This window comes from Torulaspora globosa, chromosome 1, assembly GCF_014133895.1.
Source record: "Torulaspora globosa chromosome 1, complete sequence".
NCBI lineage: Eukaryota > Fungi > Ascomycota > Saccharomycetes > Saccharomycetales > Saccharomycetaceae > Torulaspora > Torulaspora globosa.
Genome location: NC_050727.1, coordinates 74,226 through 94,624, shown reverse-complemented (window position 1 = coordinate 94,624; position 20,399 = coordinate 74,226). Strand labels below are relative to the sequence as shown.

The 20,399-nt window shown below is 45.2% G+C and overlaps 10 protein-coding genes across 10 annotated transcripts; 4 read left to right on the top strand and 6 right to left on the bottom strand.

Annotated features, from left to right (window-relative positions):
- Window positions 1–25: 25 nt before the first annotated feature.
- PRC1 (carboxypeptidase C PRC1) lies at window positions 26–1,630 on the top strand (the record flags this gene model as incomplete). The annotated part of the gene is made up of 1 exon (XM_037281013.1): window positions 26–1,630. The coding sequence occupies one exon, from the start codon at window positions 26–28 to the stop codon at window positions 1,628–1,630; it is 1,605 nt and encodes a 534-aa protein (XP_037136908.1).
- Window positions 1,631–1,799: 169 nt separating this feature from the next.
- On the top strand, window positions 1,800–2,225 carry LIP1 (sphingosine N-acyltransferase subunit LIP1; the record flags this gene model as incomplete). Its single annotated transcript, XM_037281012.1, has 1 exon — window positions 1,800–2,225. One exon carries the CDS (start codon window positions 1,800–1,802, stop codon window positions 2,223–2,225), a length of 426 nt encoding a protein of 141 aa, XP_037136907.1.
- An 86-nt stretch (window positions 2,226–2,311) lies between these two features.
- On the bottom strand, window positions 2,312–5,326 carry TAF1 (histone acetyltransferase; the record flags this gene model as incomplete). Its single annotated transcript, XM_037281011.1, has 1 exon — window positions 2,312–5,326. One exon carries the CDS (start codon window positions 5,324–5,326, stop codon window positions 2,312–2,314), a length of 3,015 nt encoding a protein of 1,004 aa, XP_037136906.1.
- A 254-nt stretch (window positions 5,327–5,580) lies between these two features.
- Window positions 5,581–6,138, top strand: RTT102 (Rtt102p; the record flags this gene model as incomplete). Its single annotated transcript, XM_037281010.1, has 1 exon — window positions 5,581–6,138. One exon carries the CDS (start codon window positions 5,581–5,583, stop codon window positions 6,136–6,138), a length of 558 nt encoding a protein of 185 aa, XP_037136905.1.
- Window positions 6,139–6,201: 63 nt separating this feature from the next.
- RNH70 (Rnh70p) lies at window positions 6,202–8,190 on the bottom strand (the record flags this gene model as incomplete). Its single annotated transcript, XM_037281009.1, has 1 exon — window positions 6,202–8,190. The coding sequence occupies one exon, from the start codon at window positions 8,188–8,190 to the stop codon at window positions 6,202–6,204; it is 1,989 nt and encodes a 662-aa protein (XP_037136904.1).
- Window positions 8,191–8,727: 537 nt separating this feature from the next.
- Window positions 8,728–9,663, bottom strand: DYN3 (dynein light intermediate chain; the record flags this gene model as incomplete). Its single annotated transcript, XM_037281008.1, has 1 exon — window positions 8,728–9,663. One exon carries the CDS (start codon window positions 9,661–9,663, stop codon window positions 8,728–8,730), a length of 936 nt encoding a protein of 311 aa, XP_037136903.1.
- Window positions 9,664–9,850: 187 nt separating this feature from the next.
- On the bottom strand, window positions 9,851–11,383 carry ADE4 (amidophosphoribosyltransferase; the record flags this gene model as incomplete). The annotated part of the gene is made up of 1 exon (XM_037281007.1): window positions 9,851–11,383. One exon carries the CDS (start codon window positions 11,381–11,383, stop codon window positions 9,851–9,853), a length of 1,533 nt encoding a protein of 510 aa, XP_037136902.1.
- A 291-nt stretch (window positions 11,384–11,674) lies between these two features.
- ATM1 (ATP-binding cassette Fe/S cluster precursor transporter ATM1) lies at window positions 11,675–13,741 on the bottom strand (the record flags this gene model as incomplete). Its single annotated transcript, XM_037281006.1, has 1 exon — window positions 11,675–13,741. One exon carries the CDS (start codon window positions 13,739–13,741, stop codon window positions 11,675–11,677), a length of 2,067 nt encoding a protein of 688 aa, XP_037136901.1.
- Window positions 13,742–14,006: 265 nt separating this feature from the next.
- Window positions 14,007–16,514, bottom strand: YME2 (Yme2p; the record flags this gene model as incomplete). The annotated part of the gene is made up of 1 exon (XM_037281005.1): window positions 14,007–16,514. One exon carries the CDS (start codon window positions 16,512–16,514, stop codon window positions 14,007–14,009), a length of 2,508 nt encoding a protein of 835 aa, XP_037136900.1.
- A 255-nt stretch (window positions 16,515–16,769) lies between these two features.
- UBP15 (ubiquitin-specific protease UBP15) lies at window positions 16,770–20,330 on the top strand (the record flags this gene model as incomplete). Its single annotated transcript, XM_037281004.1, has 1 exon — window positions 16,770–20,330. One exon carries the CDS (start codon window positions 16,770–16,772, stop codon window positions 20,328–20,330), a length of 3,561 nt encoding a protein of 1,186 aa, XP_037136899.1.
- Window positions 20,331–20,399: the final 69 nt, after the last annotated feature.

Below are 20,399 nucleotides of genomic sequence, written 5' to 3'. Positions count from 1 at the left end.
GCGCAATTGAACTAAGATAACAAGAATGAAAGGTGCCGGAACGTTGGCGCTCGCTTTATCAGCAGCGGTGGTTAATGGTATGTCCTTCCAACAGCCATTTGCGTTTAATCAGAATCATGAAGGCAGCAGTCTGTTGGAAAAGGCTATTGAAGCGTTAAAAATGGACCACAAGGAAGTTTTGGGCTCCCTATCTGCCGACATTAAACAGAGCTGGGAAGAAATGCCCTTTAAATTTCCTGTGGAAGTCTCCCAAATGCAGTTTGTCACAAAGCCAAAAGATCCATCGGCTATCTTCTCTAGAAAAAACTGGGATATCACAGTGCAAAGTGAAGACGTTCAGAACTATCAATTGAGAATCAACAAGTTGAAGGACCCTCAGGTGCTGGGGATCGACCCAGATGTCAAGCAATATACAGGTTACTTGGACGTAGAGGATGAGGACAAGCATTTCTTCTTCTGGAGTTTTGAGAGTAGAAACGACCCTAAGAAAGATCCTGTGGTTCTATGGCTGAACGGTGGTCCCGGCTGCTCATCGTTGACTGGGCTTTTCTTCGAGTTGGGCCCCTCCTCTATCGGTTCAGATATTAAACCCATCTATAACCCCCAGTCGTGGAACTCCAACGCCACGGTGATCTTTCTGGATCAACCCGTGAATGTAGGTTTCTCTTACTCTGGATCTGCAGGTGTGTCTGATACTGTCGCAGCCGGTAAAGACGTGTATGCATTTTTGCAGTTGTTTTTCAAGCAATTCCCAGAGTACGTCAAACACGGTCAGGATTTCCACATCGCTGGTGAATCGTACGCTGGTCATTACATCCCGGTGTTTGCCACCGAGATTCTGTCCCATCCTGTCTCCAAAAGAAACTTCAATTTGACGTCTGTGTTGATCGGTAATGGCTTAACCGATCCATTGAATCAATATCCTCTGTACGAACCCATGGCATGCGGGGAAGGTGGTGAACCAGCAGTCTTGTCACCGGACGAGTGTCAGGCCATGGAAGACTCATTGGGCCGTTGTTTGAGTTTGATTGAGGCATGCTATGAATCTGAATCGATCTGGTCATGTGTTCCAGCCTCCATCTACTGTAACAATGCCCAAATCAACCCATATGCTCGCACTGGTAGGAACGTCTACGATATCAGAAAAGAATGTAAAGGGACCCTATGCTACGAGGATCTCCAGTACATTGATGACTATTTGAACTTAGACTACGTCAAGGAAGCTGTCGGTGCTGAAGTTGACAAGTACGAGTCCTGTAACTTCGACATCAACAGAAACTTCTTGTTCGCGGGCGACTGGATGAAACCATACCACAAGGCTGTTACCGAACTCTTGAATCAGAATATTCCTGTATTGATTTACGCCGGTGACAAGGACTTCATCTGTAACTGGTTGGGTAACAGAGCTTGGACTGATGTCCTGCCCTGGAAGTCAGCCGACGGTTTTGCTAAGCAACCTGTCCGTAATTGGGTTGCAAAGCTAACCAAGGAGAAAGCCGGGGAGGTCAAGAGCTTCGAAAACTTGACCTTCTTGAGGATCTTTGGCGGAGGACACATGGTTCCTTACGACGTTCCCGAGAATGCCCTAAGCATGCTCAATGAGTGGATCCATGGTAACTTCTCCTTATAAACCTTTTCATTAGTTCATCATAGCCATTTTGTAGGTTATATCTAGACTTATTTTTCGCTTGTTCTCGTATAACGCACTAACTACTATTCAAAATGGTATGCTAGTAGGGAAGATCTCAAGAACTATAGGCAGTCTAATTGACCAGCATCCTCGATCACACTAATCTAAAATGGCCAGAAGAAAAGCCCAGGTTAACAGCTTGTTTCAATGCACCGCGGTCTGTCTTATGCTGATTGCAGCTGTTGAATACTTCAAATACGCAACCAGAATTCACTATGAGTGGTTCCACTGCACACCAACGGTCGAGAAAATTGGTACATCCGATAGCTCAGTAATTATGCTGTCTTCTCGGGGAGGACCCAGCTGCGATAAACGGGGGGAATTTAAAACCATTGTTAAGAGGATCTCTAGGGATTTCGAGCCAAACTCGGAGCATCTATCCTTCTGTATCAAGGAAAACGCAGACGTTCCTGCTGTGCATTATCCAATTGATGAGAACAAGGGAGCGCCAGGCTATATTGCTTATGCTGGGTACGATAGTGATCTCCAGCTGGTAAAGGAGATGTGCGCAGACTCTCCAATATACCATTTCTGAAATAATAATAGAATAGTTGGAATCGTATACCAATTTACGTACTGTTTTAAAGATCATGGCGGGTTTAATACACGAATCGGCATTCACTAATTTGTAATTGGCGAAGCGGCTGGTGCTTCAGCTGCAGACAGGTTAGCCGCACCGCTCTCACCCACGCCGCTTCCTTGGGAAGTGCCAAGGCTACCGTCGTACATAGGACACGATTTCTTTGTCCTGATGTGACCGACCTGCCCGCATCTTGCGCAACGCCTGGTGGTATTCTTAGTTTTGGTCACTTTATTGTCCTGAGATTTCGTTTTGGAGACCTGGCGAGCGGCTCTTCTTTGCTGTGACTTCTCCAAACTGGCTAACTCACTCTGCAGCAGTTTCTTCTGCATTTCGATGTCTTCTACGTTTTGAACAGTCGTTTCCTCCTCGAGCAACTTCTCAACGTTCAAGTTAGCCTCACGCCTCTTTTCTTTGCTCTTCAGATATCCTTTTATAACCCGAGGGTCGCGCACAACAAGCGTCTGTCTCTGGATTATACCGTTTTCATCTCTCTTCTTGCGCACTATCCTTAAGACCTTTCCGTCAGTCCTACTGGTTAACACATGGCGGTTCGTCGAATTAACTTCGTCAGGGTCATCCATTTCCTCGAATGGGTTGATAATGCTCAAGCTTTTAGCGTGAGTATACCAAGTCTTGCTTATTTCCTCCTCATAAGCCTTTTGCTGCTCTGCAACATTATAACTGTGTCCACTCGAACTTTGAGATTTACCATTATCCATCCCGGATTTCAGAAACCCCCCTTTCATTGAAGTCTTCAGGAAAGAGAAGCCTTCGCCACAACCAGTAGGATCGCCGGCACCATGTATTTGTATCATCGCACGCATTTGTGTTGCGTTAACAAAATTCTTGGCAGCGTTCCAAGGGAGCAAATTCTCCTCCAACTTCAAGAGCTTCTCGTCAAAATTAAAGAACTCATTATCTTCCTGAAATTGTAAACCTTGATTCATTGACTCCACCTCGGACACCTGTTCAGGAGTAATGAGTTTCTTGGCGCTCTCATTATCTAATAGTGGTTCCCCTTCTTTCAATTTCCATAATCCCTTGTCTGCCCCTTCACGCTGATACTTCATGAATTCCTTGATCTTCTGTCTGTTCTGCCCATAATCCTGATCTGGAAAATGTCTGGCAATCGGTTCTATTGAGATAGCCTGCGATGGAGTTCGATTCAATATGCGATAAACCACCATGCGTAACCTTGTTGTTCTCATCGATGTAACCCTTCTTGAGTTAGGACCTGGAATTTCTTCAACGGGGAAAGTTTGACCTACTACAAATAGATGGTTGATAGATCGGAGGTAGAAGCGATTGCTCACTCCATTACCAGAGCTTCTTACCAGTAAAAAATCTGTCCCCGATACATCATGTTTGAAAACTGGAGCTCGAATCATGTTGTTGTATAGAGTAGGGACAATATGGCCGGGTTCGACAAAGCCGAAGTTCCAAAATGGCGACTTATCTTGGATACCTAACACATAAGTCTCCCCAACTGGTAGCTTGGGGCGTGATGCATCCTGTTCATTCATTTTTCTATAGTAGTTAATTAGTTTGTTAGCCATTCCAAACTTCGAAAGTGCGATAGGATTCTGTTCCGAATACTCCATAAGAAAAACAGGAGCTGTATCACCAATAGTCAGATCCTGAGTAGATGCAAATGACTCCTTAACTTCCTTGCCTTTGTCCCGTTTTCTTTTCCGAACTTTTAATTTGCTGAACACAATATTGGTACCTGGTCTGATGCTCTTACCAAAGTTCGGCCGGTGGAAATATCGCAGCTCCTTCTTCGGCATGTTGACCTTATAGTAAGGTGATTGGAGCCGTATGGCAGGTTGAGAATGGTCGATATTAAGGTTGGAAATGGTGGCACGAACTTTCGTCTGATGATTACGTCCCAACACATTATATTCATCATCGTTAGAATTGTTGAACTTCTGCATAATGCCTTTCTCGTTTAGCGGGAGCAAGTCTGCTACATGCTCCTCACTCTTTCTGTATCCAGATCCCTTGATAAGCAATAATTGTTCATCATTCATGTCTAGCCTGGCTTGATTATTATCGAGCTTCGCATCGACCAAATCATCCTCATTCCAGTCCCAGTCTTTCTCATCCTCCTTGAGGGAATTCCTAGCAAAATCGGACTGATTCTTTGACGACACAGCCCCCTCATTAATTATTCGTTCCTGGTCCCAGTCATCAGTTGCAATCAGCAGTTCTTCTGAAATTTTGCGTGTATGACGGTTCTCTTCGTGTTCATGCACTTCTTCCGGATCTAGCTCATCCAGGGTGACAACAATGATGCCATGTGAGTGACGCTTGTTTTGCATACTAGCAAGGCTCGGCAGCGATGAGGATGTCCATGTGCTTTCCTTGGTATTGAATAATTTTTTTCCATCCGGCTGAACCTGCAGCCTCAGATTTAGCGGCATCAGAGGTTCCAAATTCTTTCTAGCTGGACTGTACTCAGCCGCCCAGTGATATTTTCCAGGCCTCTTATAGAGCAGACTATTCCATTTCAGTACTTTACCCTTCTTGAAATTAGGAAAATAACTTTTCAGCAGAAGCTTATCTTCTCTGGTTTTCCTCTCCGCTTCTTTCAAGAGTTGCTGCTGCTGGTATGCCTTCCGTTGCTCCTCCTGGTTGGGCGGTACCCGGTAAACCGCGAATGAGTGATTCCTCTCCATCAAAACTCCGTTGTTACCGTCCATTCCCATGAACAACGCATTGTTTCCGCCATCATAATCGCCTCCAGACCCCTCATGGCCCATGAAATCGCCAACGTGACCTCCCATGTGTCCAGCTCCACCCTCGAGCCGCCTTGCTGCCTCGCTTTCATCCTCTCTCATTTCTTCGTCTGGTAGTTCTTCATCCGCCAACTCGTCCTCGTCCTCAAAATCGATCGCATCCGATAAATGCTTCGTCTCTGATTCATCATCGCGTCCAATGTATCCTCCAATCTCCAAGGAGCCAAACTCGCCTCCAAAGATAGCCTCGTAGGCATCGTCCTCGTTAGAAAGATCTGCCGGCCGGTTTTTCCTCCCTTTTTCGCCTGCTGGCATGCTGCCTTCTGTTATCCTGTGCAAACTGGCGCCCAATCAACCACACAGCCTGTTCCAACTGCCTTCCCAACAGCTTGCCGTTGATGATATATACTTGAAGGTATTAAAGGCTAACTTTGACGAACTTCAATACCCTTCGTACAACACGATCGCCTTGGCTAGCTTTAACATCTTCAAGCCTTAATTGGCACCAGCCGGTATAAGCCAATGATAGAAGCATAAGGAGGCTGCTTCAAGCTCAATTGACACTCGGAATGGAGTCACTGATACAAAGAGCGAACAACACGAATTATCTGAGCGCGTCCGAGAAAAAGAGCCACTGGAGATACGATTGGTATGCAGCATCTCGTCCTGAGACCGTCAGCGGGGGTCATGGAAACAGTAGTGGTGAGGGTGGAAGATCGGAGACGGACAGTCATAAGAACTCTTTTAAATATAAGACCTGGTTAAAGTCCGAGATGCCCGCTTCGAACGCTTCCGCTGAAATTGAGGAGGGAGATCTTTTCGACCTGGCGAATTACTCCCTGGACCGTGTCAACGGTACCAGCAGCGGTGCTCCTCGTGCCACCGGGGAGGGCGCCAGAAATAATAGCTTGACCGTGGAAGATATCAGAGGAGCGGTGGGAGGCGCCGAGTCAATGATAGCCTTGTCCAGCGCAGGAACGTCAGCACCAAAAGCAGGTGAGAAGGATAAGGCCAGCAGTGTGCAGGAGAAACCAGAGGCGGCAGAACCCGCAAACGCATCTGAAGAGACGGAATTGCAGGACCAAATTGCAGATAAAGACGCCGAAGGTGATGTTACCATGCAGTGATGTCGGACGTTCTCCGCAGGCAGCTATTTAAAAAGTTAGCAAAGAATTTGTACATAGACCTGTCTATTCGCTTTGCTTGAGCAACATCATGCCTACGCCGTCTCGCGCAACAGCCAGCGCCTCCTCGATGTCTTTCTCACGTCTCTGTCTTTCTTCAGTTCTTTCGGCTTTGTCTAGTTTATTGATAGCTGTCATTATTTCACTCCATTTCTTTGTATTACCGGAACCCGACATAACCATTATCAGAGTGCCGGATGGAGCATCGTTGTAAGTTTTCTGCAAGGAATCAGAGAAGAAAGCTAACGCATCCTCTGCATTAGGTACCTCGCATGAACGGATAATTGGCGGAGTCGCATAGCCTCTCGCAAATTCAAGCCCTCTCAGGCGACAAACCAGGAGATCATTTTTGTTTAAATTCTCATGCAATCCAGAGATTATCTCGGCATCAGATCGACATCGTATGGCAGATTCGCAGCCTACGGCTGTGCTTACTGATAATTTAGGCCCAGAATCGCTCAAACGTATAGACTTTACGCCTACCTTTCCCAGCAGACGAAACAAATCCTCAGTATTAGCAGTAATTCCAAACCCCATCCCATTTGCGATCTTCATTTTCACAAGCTTCATACATGCAATGGAATCTTCAATCGAATCGTGACCAACAGCGTCATTATTCTGAATGTCATCTTCCAAATAAGTTGATGCTAAGTAACGTAAAGCTGGTCGGAATGGCGGGCCGGCTTTATGGTCAAATATAACTGCAGTATCAACTATCTTTGGATGCTTCATTTGCAAAGCATCCAGGTCACTCTGCAGAGAATGCCCAATCAAAATGTCATCCGCGCTAACTATCTTCAGGATGTCTTGCTGAACATCTTGCAGCTTTGTATCCACGTTCAGAAGTTTCTCCTCTGTGATACCGCTATACTTCGTAAGATAATCGATGATCGGAACATCTGGCTTGACAAGCTTGTCGTAAATCACTGTGAGATTGAAATCAACCATGCTAACTCTGGTTAAGACCAATCCGTCCTTTGCCAAACACATTTCGCAATCGAGAGCAAAAATATGAGAACCCTCATGGTCAAACTTAGCGGTGGAAACATATTCGATGGGATCTTGTTCGTAATGCTGAATCAACTGTTGCCTCATAGTATCCGTGATACCGGGGGTATCACGGTGAATGGGATAGTTATTTTCAATCAAGTCATCTAAGCTCAAAATCAAATCGCTTATCGTAATTTTCTTGCTATCAAGCTCCTCACGACGAATCTTCTTTTCCTTCTTGGAAAGCCCCACATTGATGAATGAATTGTAGGCTGAGAAAAGTGAAGTATTAGAGCCTGGTGCCGAGACAGGGAAGACTTGAAGATCTTTCTTCGCGCCTGAATCTGATAAATCTTTCAAGCAGGATTCGCCCAAAGCTTGCTGAGAATTGCTGAACCTCCAATCGCTTGAAAATCCGAAATCTTCGACTTGTAGCCCAGGGACAAGAAACACAACTACTTTTCTGATCGCCTGTCTATTCTCAATGTTAATCCATTTAGGACAATTATTGGTACCACCCAAAATGAAAACAACCAAATCTCTCAAGTCCTTAATGTTTATCTTTCGCCCAGCAGGAATTTCTCTAACTTCTAATAGTGCTTTCAGTACCTTTTTTTTCTTCTTCGTTACGGGCGCCTGAGTAGAAGCTGCCTGTTTAACGCTTTGTCTCACCTTGGCCGAGCCAGGACCGGATACTGCGCTGGATCTTCTTCTTTTTGATCTTTTGCCTCGCTTGCCGTTCTGTTGATCTGAGTTCCCATTGTTCGAATCCTGCACCATTTCAACTTTTTCTGAATCCTTAAGACCAGCCATAATTTCACTCGCAGTGGTACTGTCTTCGCATATACTCAACCTCGCTACTCTGGAATTTACAAAGCTGTTATCCTCCTGGCCACTGGGCTCAGCATCTCGTTTATTCTTGTTTTCCGGGGTAAGGCGTTGCGATGAAGGGTGTTCCTCGGAAGGAGATACATTCAGCAACTCAGAAGGAGTAGCATGACCCATAGTCAGCTTCTAAGCGGCTTAGAAGGAAGCGAATGCCTGCAGTTATCCTCTATAATAGCTGAAAATGCCAGTTCTCATCGCTTATAATCAAAATTTTCAAAGCGATGCGATGAGCTTTGAAAAATATCAGCGAAACAACCTAAGTCCTTTGAACCTTTGAGCAAGCGCAGGGACACCTAAGTACTCTTGCAGCTGTTTAGTACATCAATGAGCTAATGAATTTCGAACACGGAAGTTCTAGACGCTCTATCAAAAGAATCTTGCTTGAACGCTCGTAGCCTCCCGCAGATGAGGAATCTAGCGCGTTACCGTTCGGTCAATCACACTGTTAACATCTCATTATGTCTCGTCTGTCAGCTTCACCACCGGATGGGAGCCCGCTTCTTCTTTCCCGCATGATAAAGAGTTCCAATTGCTGTTTGCATGGTCAAACATGCGACTGCGGCGCTACTACTGTTGGTAAGTCCCAAGCGTGAATGTGAGTTTCAACAATAGTTTCAGATCATGGCAAATCAGCTTCGGATAGACATAGTCGGCTTATTTGTGCTTTTGAACTTGGTCGTAGATCTTTTGCAGTTCCTGCTGCACGTCAATCTTTAAAGGAGCTATCGATTCCTGTTCCATTGGCATCTCATCGCTGCGGGCCGATGGAGCCACGACTCTAGGAATGAAGGCCTCGAAGTTCTCCTTAAATTCATTTGTGAAGACCTGGGAAGGTTCAAAAGACTTCGGCGCCCTCTTTATCAGATCAATCGAGTCCGAGCCCCACGGCACTCGCAGGTCTGAAGTGCTCACTAGATCTGCAGATATCAAGTCAAGCTTGCCAAGCAGTACGTTGAGAGCAGCCTCCTTATCGGAATCAGACAATGCTGACGATGGCAACAGGGTTGGATAGTAAAGCAGTGAACACTTTTTCAACAGGCAGAAGGATCTCAAAGCTTGCTGGATGTGCTCTACATGCTCTGGAAGCCATTGAGTGGTATTCTTCTGCCAGGTGTATATGTGGTCGGTGTTTACACAGCAGATAGTCATGGAACCCGCTGGAATACAAGCGCCACTGCTGCTCAGCACATCGACTGATGAGATCAGCTCTTGTAACCAAAATCTCTGGTTCGGCATTGCCCAGTCCAACACGAAGAACCAAGAGATGCTGTAATCATCGGCATTCTTCAAATCTACAAATGCCGTTAAATAGTCCAAAGCGAATGCTGTTATAGGAAAGGATATCGCATAGGCATCCAGCTCGAGAATCTCCCGCCTCCTTTTGTTCGTAGTGCCAATGTCTACCTCTGCTGAGCTAAATCCCAGAACACTCATGGTAGTATTGGCGAAGTTGCACCCATTTGGAAGACATCGAGCTTCGAACTGCTTTAATGATTCAACGGTTGGAGCACATACTATAGCAGTCTTCCTGGAGCGTGTTTCCGCCTTGGAACCCAATGTCTTGGCGAGCAGCTTCCAGGAGCCGGACATTGAGAGAGTGAGGACATTTTTGTGTTTGACTGTTGGATTGCAACTTGTAGAGATCGCCTCATTCTCAATGAAGCAATAGTCCTCTTGTCCTCACAACAAAGAAGTGTCAGAGCACCTACCAAAATTCAACTCGAAGTATCATATCTCTTGGTTTATAAATCTCTAAATTACAAATGGCCGGACTTGTTTAGTAGTCGGCTGCATTATATAAACCGATGTCAACTTCAGATTTGACATCGGTCTTGTTGGACTGGTTCAAGGCACGAACCCTCTCTAATTCATGTAAATAGCCGTCCTCGACACCTGTGACGTAGTTACCCGTAAAGACACCAACTTCAAATTTATCGATACTTTCTGTTTTACAACAATCTATCAAGTCTTCCAGCGATTGGTAAATGACCTTGTCACAGCCTATTGCCTCCGCCACTTCCTCTTCCGTTTTATTGTATGCGATTAAGTTTTTGTTATCCGTTAAATCAATACCATAGATGTGGTTGTAACGAATTGCGGGAGCTGCAGAAGCAAAATACACCTTGGTGGCACCGGATTCTTTTGCCATGTTAACGATCTCTTTCGACGTGGTACCTCTAACAATAGAGTCGTCGACGATTAATACTTTCTTGCCATGGAACTCAGATTCCATAGGGTTCAACTTACGTCTCACCGATGACACACGTTCTTTCTGATTTGGCATGATGAAAGTTCTCCCGACGTACCTGTTCTTCACAAAACCTTCACGATATGGCTTTCCTAGAACATTGGCACATTGCAACGCACAGGTCCTTGCTGTATCAGGCACCGGAACGACAACGTCCACCTCGTCAGGTCCCAAGCTCTTCAGAATATTCTCGGCCAATTTGGTACCCATCCGTAGTCTTGTATGATAAACAGAAATCCCATCAAGGACACTGTCCGGCCTTGCGAAATACACGTACTCGAAAAGATCAGGTCTATGGCTGTTCATTGGAACGACTTGTTTGAATTCAGGCTCTCCCTTCTCGCAGTTCTTAGGGATTATGACAGCCTCACCTGGCTTCAGATCGCGATAGGTAGTGAAATTGTGCGCCTTGAGAACGACACTCTCTGATGCTAGCATATAATCTTTAGTACCATTTTCGTTTACCCTCTCACCAAAGAGCAAGGGTCTGATACCATTTGGATCTCTGAAACCGAATAGCGCAAATCCAGCCAGCATACCGACACAGGCATAACCACCACGGACTAGACGGTAAACTCCCTCAAGAGCGCGGAAAACGTCCTCGTTGTTGACTCTGTACTTGTTGTGTTTCTCCAATTCGGCAGCAAAGATGTTCAACAACAGTTCGGAATCACTGTCCGTGTTGATATGGCGATGAACCTCCTCATCCATGTACCTCTGGAGGGATACAGTGTTCACCAAGTTACCATTATGTGCCAGCATAACACCATACGGACTGTTAACATAGAAAGGCTGCGCTTCAGAGTTAGCTGACGATCCCGCGGTAGGATAACGCAGATGAGCAATACCCATGGACCCAGCTAGACCAGAAACACGCTGCTGGGTAAACACATCGCGGGCCATCCCGTTACCTTTGCACTGGTAGATTCTGCCACGGGCACCGCAGGTGGCAATACCGGCTGCATCCTGCCCTCTATGCTGTAAGAAAATGCTACCATCGCAAAGCTCCGGAGCTACGGGACAAGTTTCGTCAGCCAATGCAATACCAAGTATACCACACATCTCTTGCGAATCTCTCTTTCAGTAAACCGAAGCACCAATAACGCCTAAATGAATCACTTAGGAGTTCCGACAAACGTATCAGATACTGAGTAACCAATCGTAAATATATATAAGACTTCTGAAAGAGCTCAAGGTCGCCAGTAACTAACTGTCCAATTTTTCAATGTTTCTCATCTGATTAATGTAGATGTTCGCTTCCAAGAAGTCAACCAATTTTTTTTCAACAAAAGAAACGACCTCATCGACTATATTTGAGAAAATAAGATGAGATGATCAACGCCTGTTGATGGTCTATCGGATCTCTAGATTCTGCTCACTGTTGATCTCGCTCTCGATCACGTCGAGATTCTCTTGTATGTTCCACAGCTGCTTGTAGAGCGAGTCCTTCCTGCTAAGGAGCTCGCTGTGTGTGCCTTCTTCTCTGACGGAACCGTCTTCCAGCACCATGATTTTGTCGGCATCGGCGATGGTTCTCAGTCTGTGTGCAATGTAGACGCTGGTCTTGGAACCGCGGTCGAAGTTCTCGCGGATGGTCTTGAGCAGCGATTGCTCGGTGTGGGTGTCCAGAGCACTGGTGGCCTCATCGAAAAACATGATGGGAGGGCTCTTGAGCAGCACTCTCGCGATAGCGAGTCGCTGCTTTTCGCCGCCACTAATCATGAGACCTCTTTCACCAACAATGGTGGCTGAACCCGCGGGCAGCTTGTGGATAAGTGGTGCCAGATGGGCTTTTTCGATGGCCTGCGTTATTTCGTTCTCGGAGGCGTCGATACGACCGAACTTGACGTTCTCCCAGATGGTGTCGTTGAACAGCGGAGTATCCTGCGGCACGACTCCGATCGCGCGTCTGAGCGAGTCCAAGTCATAGTCCCTTACGTCGTGCCCGTTCACCAGAACCCTTCCGCTTTCAGGATCGTAAAACCGGAACACCAGCTTCAGAATAGTTGATTTACCGCTGCCAGAAGGTCCCACGACAGCTGTCTTCAGGCCTGCGGGTACCGTGAACGAGGCGTTCCTTAAGATTTTACGTCTTGGGTCATAACCGAAAGTGACGTTTTCAAACTTGATTTCGAACGGGCCGCTGTTTTCAGGCAGCATTAGCGGCCTTTCAACGTTCTGTATCTTGACTTCATTGGTTCTTAACTTGAATAGAGCTTCCATATCAATCAACGACTGTTTGAGCTCTCGGTAAACGCTGCCAAGAAAGTTGAGCGGAACAGATAATTGGAAAACCAATTGGTTGATCAGAACTAAATCGCCAACTGTCAAATCTCCTCCGATTATTCCAGTACAACCCATGTACATCATAGAGGCCAGAGCAGACGTAAATATGAAATTCTGGCCCGCATTCAAGAAGGCTAGCGACTGGGCTATTTTGACTTGAGAATCGCGATATTTCATTAGTGACTCGTGATACTTGCCTGCCAGATAGTTTTCGTTGTTGAAATGTTTGACAGCTTCGAAATTGATTAGCGAGTCCAACGCAACACTGGCCGCCTTGTTATCCGCCCTGTTGGCCTCTCTTCTGAACTCTGTACGCCATGCCGTTACCTTGATAGTAAAAATGGAGTAGAGTAACATAGTAGCAAAAGTGATTCCAGCGAATGAAGCACCAAATTGATAGGTTAAGATACCGCAAACTACTGAAATCTCAAACGTTATCGGCAATATGTGGAAAACCATCGCACTTAACACATAGGAAATACCTTTTGTGCCCCGGTCCATGGCCCTAGTCAGGCCTCCGGTTTGCCGGCTCAAATGCCATCCCAGATCTAGTCTCATCAAATGCTTGAAAGTTTCCAGAGATACAGTCCTAATGGCATTTTGAGCTACGCGGGAGAAGACAGCGTTTCTCAACTCGCCAAACAATACAGATCCAAACCTTGCAGCTCCATAGCATACTACGGTCAGCGCTATAGATGCTGGCAACGCTACAGTGGTATCTGACCAATCCACGTTCATTTTATCCACCGTTTCTTTGAAGAAAAAAGGCACCTGCACATTCAGAAGCTTCGCTCCAATGAGTAGCGCTAGTGCAATCATCACACGTATTTTAACCTTAGTGTTGCCTTTGGGCCATATGTATTGAACGAGAGTCTTCAATATCTTCAGTTCCGACATGCTCGGAGTGCCGGATTTAGCAACCTCGCCGGCTTTCGGAGGCTCAACCTTGCGCTGAGTAGCAGCGTTTTTGTTGGTATTACCAATAGCTCTTTTCCATATCTGAGAGCCGCTATTACCTATTTGTAGAGATGTGTATGGCAGGCGCTTTGATCCTAAGGCAAAAGATTTACCAATTGCTATTCTACCTGGCAGAAGGCCAGAACGCCCAGCATTACCTACAGCTATACGTAGCATGATCTCGGTAAGTCTGGAAATAGATTCCTCTCAAGAGCTCATCGGTTCGCCAATATACGTCCTAACTCATTAAGCGGCAAAGTATGAATATTGGATACCTGGAAAACTGTGGATCAAATCGGTCATAAGTCACGTGGTCTGCTTTATCTACAAGCTGAAGCTTCTGAACCAGGCTCAGCCAGCTGGCTGTTCAGCTATATATCTGCTGGTATTTTCTCTGTCCTCCTATTTACAGTATTGATTCATGCCATAAAAGCTTACCCTGTTAGCTCCTTTTCTGTGATAGTTCCTTGATTTGTTCCTCGCATTCGTCTATGGCAGCGCTGCTCGCCTCGATCTTCTTCGAAAGATACGCCAGCCGACTCTTGAACAACTTGGGGTCGCCGGATTTACCAAGGGGACGAAGTTCCTCTTCCCATTTCTTTATCCTTCCGGTTTCGAATCCAACCACTTTTAGTAGATAGCGGGTTTTCAAGATTGTCGAGAGGTCAGAGTCGTGGACCAAGTATTGGAAGGCTGCCCTGAAAAGGGGTTTGGCCGGTTGTATTTCTTTCAAAACACCGCGTTCTCTTGATACGGTGATCAGGCCATTGTTTTCCAATTCGGTTATGGCAATCTCGGGCGCAGCCTTAAAGAGCGGCCTAAAGACTATCTGTTCAAACAACACGTTGGAATGCTCGCTTAATAACTCTATCAGCTCCCAGGCCTGCGCACTCTTGACAGAATCTACTTTGTCACTTAAAAAAATCTGAGTGATCTGCTCTGATGATTGCTCAACCATCTTATCCAGGGCTTCTTTGGGTTGTTCTCCAGATTTCACTCTTCTTACAAACGCTTGAAGGTCAAGCATTCTGCCACCCAGCGGATCAAGAACGTCGTCTATCTCTTGAGTTACCTTTTCGTCCACGAGAGGTTTCCTCGGGTCATTTTCGTCCTCAGGGTCGGCCACTATCATAGTCGATGGCGAATGCAGGTCATGCAGTTGAGCTAGGACGTACTTCTTGGCATTTTCTTTCGAAGCATCCGATAAAATAAGAGTTTTGAAAACCTGCGTAGGCAAAGACTCAGAAAGCAGCTGGTTGGGGGCAACAGTTTCCGTTAAGAATATAACATGAGCGATATTCATCTGAATAAGCATTGCAGCCCAATCTGACAGTTCCTTGTATATAAAGCCATTTATTTCTGATTTCCCACTAAATCTGTCAATGACGATAACAGGCTTCTCCTCGGGGTGCTGTTGTAGATAGTCTTCCTCCTTAACAGTTATAGTCTCGTCACCACTCTTCAGCGTAGTTCTATAGCCTCTCAAGGCAATGTGCCTAATAGACATCATGGCTGTCGTCAGCATATTTCTAAACTGTGCCTCCTTTGTCTCAGACAAACCACTTTTCTGGCCTGTCAAACCTTGTACCATTAAGTCTATGACGTTTGTCACGGAGTTGAACCAAGGGAAGATGGGGAAATAACCTAGTTGGCTGGCTGCATTCCTCAAAAATTTCGCATCAGTTCTCGACTTAATAAATTTGTCACAGTCGAGATATAACACATTGTCTCGATTATGCAAAGTATGCTGCATGACAAGTTCATGTTTACCCGATCCTCTGGGGCCTCTTATCACAACAAAAGTGTTGTTATTCTCTTCCAGCCACATCTTCAGGTCATTGACCTTTTCGATGCGCTCTTCCCATAAGTGTTTTTGAGATTGGGAAGTATCTTCTGATCCCCAGTAGTTTCTAAATTGAGATACAGTGGATGATGTTAGTTTTCTGATCTGTTTAAGCCAGTGATTGTCCCAAGAAATGGAATATCTATGAGTGATCTTCTGTTCAATCGAAAATTCTCTGATAGGCTCGAAGATAAGAACGGCAATGATGGAAAGTAAAGCGATCATCACAGGAATAGCAATTCTGGTATGATTGACAAAAAAATTGCTAATCAAATGTCCCTGTGCAATTCTCTCATACTGTATGTGCAAAACTGTGTTGTGAATTTCGATACCGGAAACACAGTTTTTTGCACATATTGCTCCCCTGAAAGATCTGTATTTCACTCTCGCCGTGTTATCTGACCCAGTAGGTGGATAGATGTCAGAAATGGTGCCGTACCTTCTGAACAACGAGTAAATCTCCTCTTCTGTCAAGGCTGGACCTTGAAACTTCACCAAGATCGTAGTATTCGGCAATCTCCGCAGGTCCTCGATCCAAGGAGAACCCTTAACCGGAAACACTGCAGCTCTGGTAAAATAAGATAGAAAAGATTTCGAGGATTCCTTTAAGGTATTCTGTTGAATCAGGGTGTTGACCTGCGCCTTGCTGTACTGGGGAGGCACCAGAAAAGTCGCAAAAACACCACCGTCTCTTTTCACTGGAATACTTGACCTTAGCTCAAGACCATGGATCGGGTTATCTGGCGGACTGGCAAAGTTCCTAATCTTCTCTCTCACTGCCTCCCTGGATTGATTTGTCAACAACAGATTATACCATTGAGCAGGACTCCACAACGAAGTTGCCCTTGGGTACACGTTATCGAAATAAAGTAATGTTTCCTGTTCCGTCTTATGAATGATACCGGTATCCGTAGCGGTTGTTGACTCACCGGCCTGCTCATCCTTCTGTTGAATCTCGCTCGACACATGCCTCCTTCCCAAAGCAGCCCATCCCAACGCTAAACGAGATCTTCCGCGACAGACACTTCTGGCGGCCACCTTTTCGAGAAATCCAATTTTGGTCCCCAGCATGGCCCTCCAAGCAGTTCTCTGATCGACAAACGGCATACAAGGCTCGCCCAGGCAATTAAACTTGCTCCAGTTGACTGTTAGATAAGATGGCTAGTAGTGCCATGTTAACTTAATATCAAGGATCGAGACCGGGTAACCCAGATCGACTAAGTCCTTGCGGTGGGCCCCCTTTATACTGATTAACACAGTAAGAAGGGCTCAAGGTTATGCCTAGAGGGCTCATTTACATAGTTGTGTCATTATTTCAATACTGCTGAAAGCAATTTACAGCATCAGAGGTTCATTGGAACAATGTCAGAGGCTGGCGGCGTAACGGGGAGCGTTGGCAAACCGGTTGATCTGGGCAAATCGATTGAACAAATACTGCCCCTGTTGGGCGATGAGGTGGAGGCTGGAACGGTGGCAGAGGGTGGATTTACGTGGCATATTGAAGACTGGTCTCAGTTGACTAATGATAAGTACATTTCACCGAGATTTAAGGTCGGTGACTACGAATGGGATGTCTTACTATTCCCGCAGGGAAATCAGAACAAAAGTTTAGCGGTTTATTTGGAGCCCCATGCTGAAGAGCGGAAGAATGCTGAAACTGGAGAGCTGGAGTATGTTGATCCTGATTGGTACTGTTGTGCCCAGTTCGCCATTGTTCTTTCGAGACCGGAAGAAGATAATAAAGTGCAGTTAGCAAATACCTCGCATCACAGGTTCAACAGGATTGACACTGACTGGGGGTTTGCTAACTTTATTGACCTGACATACCTGAAATACCCAGCCAAGGGAAGGGTATCTGGTTTGCTTAACAAGGGTATGCTTAACATCACGGTGTACGTTCGAATCGTGGAGGATACTACTGGGGTATTATGGCACAATTTCATCAATTATGACTCCAAGAAGGCCACTGGATATGTTGGGTTTCGAAACCAGGGCGCAACATGCTATTTAAACTCACTATTGCAATCCTACTTTTTTACCAAGTACTTCAGGAAACTGGTTTACCAAATACCTACTGAGGGCAAAAACGACAATGTGACATTGGCTCTGCAGAGAGCGTTTTATCAGCTGCAAGTGTCGAACCTTCCACTGGATACCACGGAGCTGACAAAGTCCTTTGGCTGGGATAATGCAGAGGCTTTCACACAGCACGATGTCCAGGAACTCAATAGAATATTGATGGACAGGTTGGAGACGAGGATGAAAGGAACTGCCGTAGAGGGAGAACTGAACCACTTATTCGTTGGTAAGATGAAGAGCTATATCAGATGTATCAATGTGGATTATCAATCTGTCAGGACAGAGGATTTCTGGGATATTCAACTGAACGTCAAAGACATGAAGGATCTTCAAACTTCTTTCCAGAACTATATTGAGGTAGAACTCATGGATGGGGAAAATCAGTATGCAGCTCAAGATTATGGGCTTCAGGATGCTAGGAAAGGTGTAGTTTTTGAATCATTTCCACCTGTTTTGCACCTTCAATTAAAAAGATTTGAATATGACTTCAATTATGATCAGCTAGTAAAAGTTAACGATCGCTATGAATTCCCTGATAAAATTGATTTAGCTCCCTATATGGATTCCGATGTTATTAAGAATAAACCGGGGCCTAGAATATACAAGTTGCACGGTGTTTTGGTGCATACAGGGGACATATCTACGGGTCATTACTATGCTCTTATAAAACCTGGTGTAGAAGATGAATGGTATAGGTTTGATGATGAGAGAGTATGGAAAGCAACCAGAAGGCAAGTGTTCGACGAGAACTTCGGTTTTGATAGACTACCGGATGATAAGATTCGCTGTATGACGAGGGAACAGTATCAAGACTACCTCATTCAACGTCATACTAATGCGTATATGCTCGTTTACATCGCAGAAGATAAGGAAGAAGAAATTTTGCAACCAGTGACCGAAGCTGATGTTCCTGAATCAATTGTTGCCAGCGTCCAAGAATTAAATAGGGAGCGGGAACTCAGAGAGAAAGAGATTCGTGAGGCGCACTTGTATACAAGCATTAGAATCACCTCACTGAAGAACTTCATTCATTACCAAGGCTTTGACACGGCCCCGAACGTCAGGTCTACGCTCTACTCCCCCGAGCTAAACTCAGATGATACGCTGCCTATTACATTGAAAGTGTCTTGTAAGTCCTACATGAAAGATGTGTACAAGAACGTGATTGAACAGCTCAACATACCGCGGGGCAGAAATGTCAGGCTATGGAAAATGGGTTACCGTAGAAACGGTACTCTACGATTAGAAGAGCCTCTTCCCTCAGATATCGAAGAAATGACCCTTGAAGAAACGTTTGGAGATGAACAAACTGGTAAAGTACCTTCTTTGGATATATTTGTCGAAGAGCCTTATTTGGAACTAAGGTTCTTACAAACATTGAAAAAGGCTGGTAAGCTTCCATCTTCGGAAGTTGATGATAAGCTGATTGACGCCCTAAGGAGCGATGTGTCTTCTTTCATTACCTCTGATAATGTCCCTACAATATTGGATGACGAAAATTACCAGGTGATTTTTCTCAAGAAATTCGACATTAGTGAGCAGCGCTTGAACGGTTTTGGTTACTGTGTTGTAAATCAGTTAGATGAGATCTCAACGTTGTCAAAATTGGTGAGCGACTTTATCGACTCTTCCGAGCCCGTGCAACTGTATGAAGAGTTACAGCCTGGTTCTATAGATCTACTCTCCTTAAAGGACAAATTTTTCACTGCTGAACTCTCATCAGGAGATATACTTACTTTTCAAGATCCTAAATCAAAAGCGCCAGACACGTTCCCAGTTTACCACGACTTAAAATCATTCTACGATTATCTGAGACACAGGATAAAGCTTAAGTTCAACAAAGCCGAAGAATCTAGCGAGGAGTATGTTCTTAAAAGCTCCACACCTGATCAATTTGAGTTCTGGATTTCTGCTCACGCTACCTATTCCGACGTTGCGAGAGTCGTATCGCAATTGACCGGTGTCCAACCTGAATACTTGAAAATATTTGCATTATACTCAAATGGAAAATTTCCACTTAAATCGGATTCTTTGCTAAGTGACTACATCATCAGGGATTATAACTCAGATTTGAAACCGGTCTTCGAGTACGAAGTCCTCTCGATGCCTCTGAGAGAATTGGAGCACTTGAGGTCGCTCAAGTTTTACTGGCTGAAGAACAGTTATATACACTATCAGAGCTTTGAATTCAAGGTGACCAACAACTGTACGGTGAAAGAGTTCCTGGATAAAATTCAAGCGAAGATTGGCTTCTCCGATGATGACAAGGGGAAAATACTTTTGTGGACTAACTATAATTTTCAATTTCAGGGCATTCTTTCCGAGAATAGCACATTGAAAAGCATTGGCAAATCAGTTTTATTGTTCGGCAGAATTCTTCCTGAGGAGCTGGCATTGGTAAAACAGCTTGATAGTTTGTCCAACACTGAGGATGAGTCAATGGATGACGATGAGGAAGACCTGGGTCTAACTGAAAGTAACCCCAAAGCCGTTTTACAGGGGTGTTTGATAATTGTGTCGCAATATTTCAAGGACATTGAAAATAGGCACGGAATCTCTTTTCTATTCAAGTTGATACCCAACGAACCTTTTCCTCAGACAAGAGCTCGGTTACATGAGAAGTTTGGGTTGGGCCAAAGAGAATTCTCCAAGATTAACTTAGCCATATCTTTCTCTACTCCTAGCGGAACATCCTTCAGATCTTTGCAAGGTTATACAGAAGAGGAGCTCGACAGCCTTGTTTTGTTCAATGTTATGAGTAACCTGGATTGTCTATATATGGATCATCCCGATAGATTGAGATCACAGAGCTCACATGATAGACCAATGGTGATAAAAAACTAGAGTCATTATGCTTGGCGGCTGATTAAGCCAATGCGCAGTGGCTAACGATTACATAGGCTCTTCGATTTC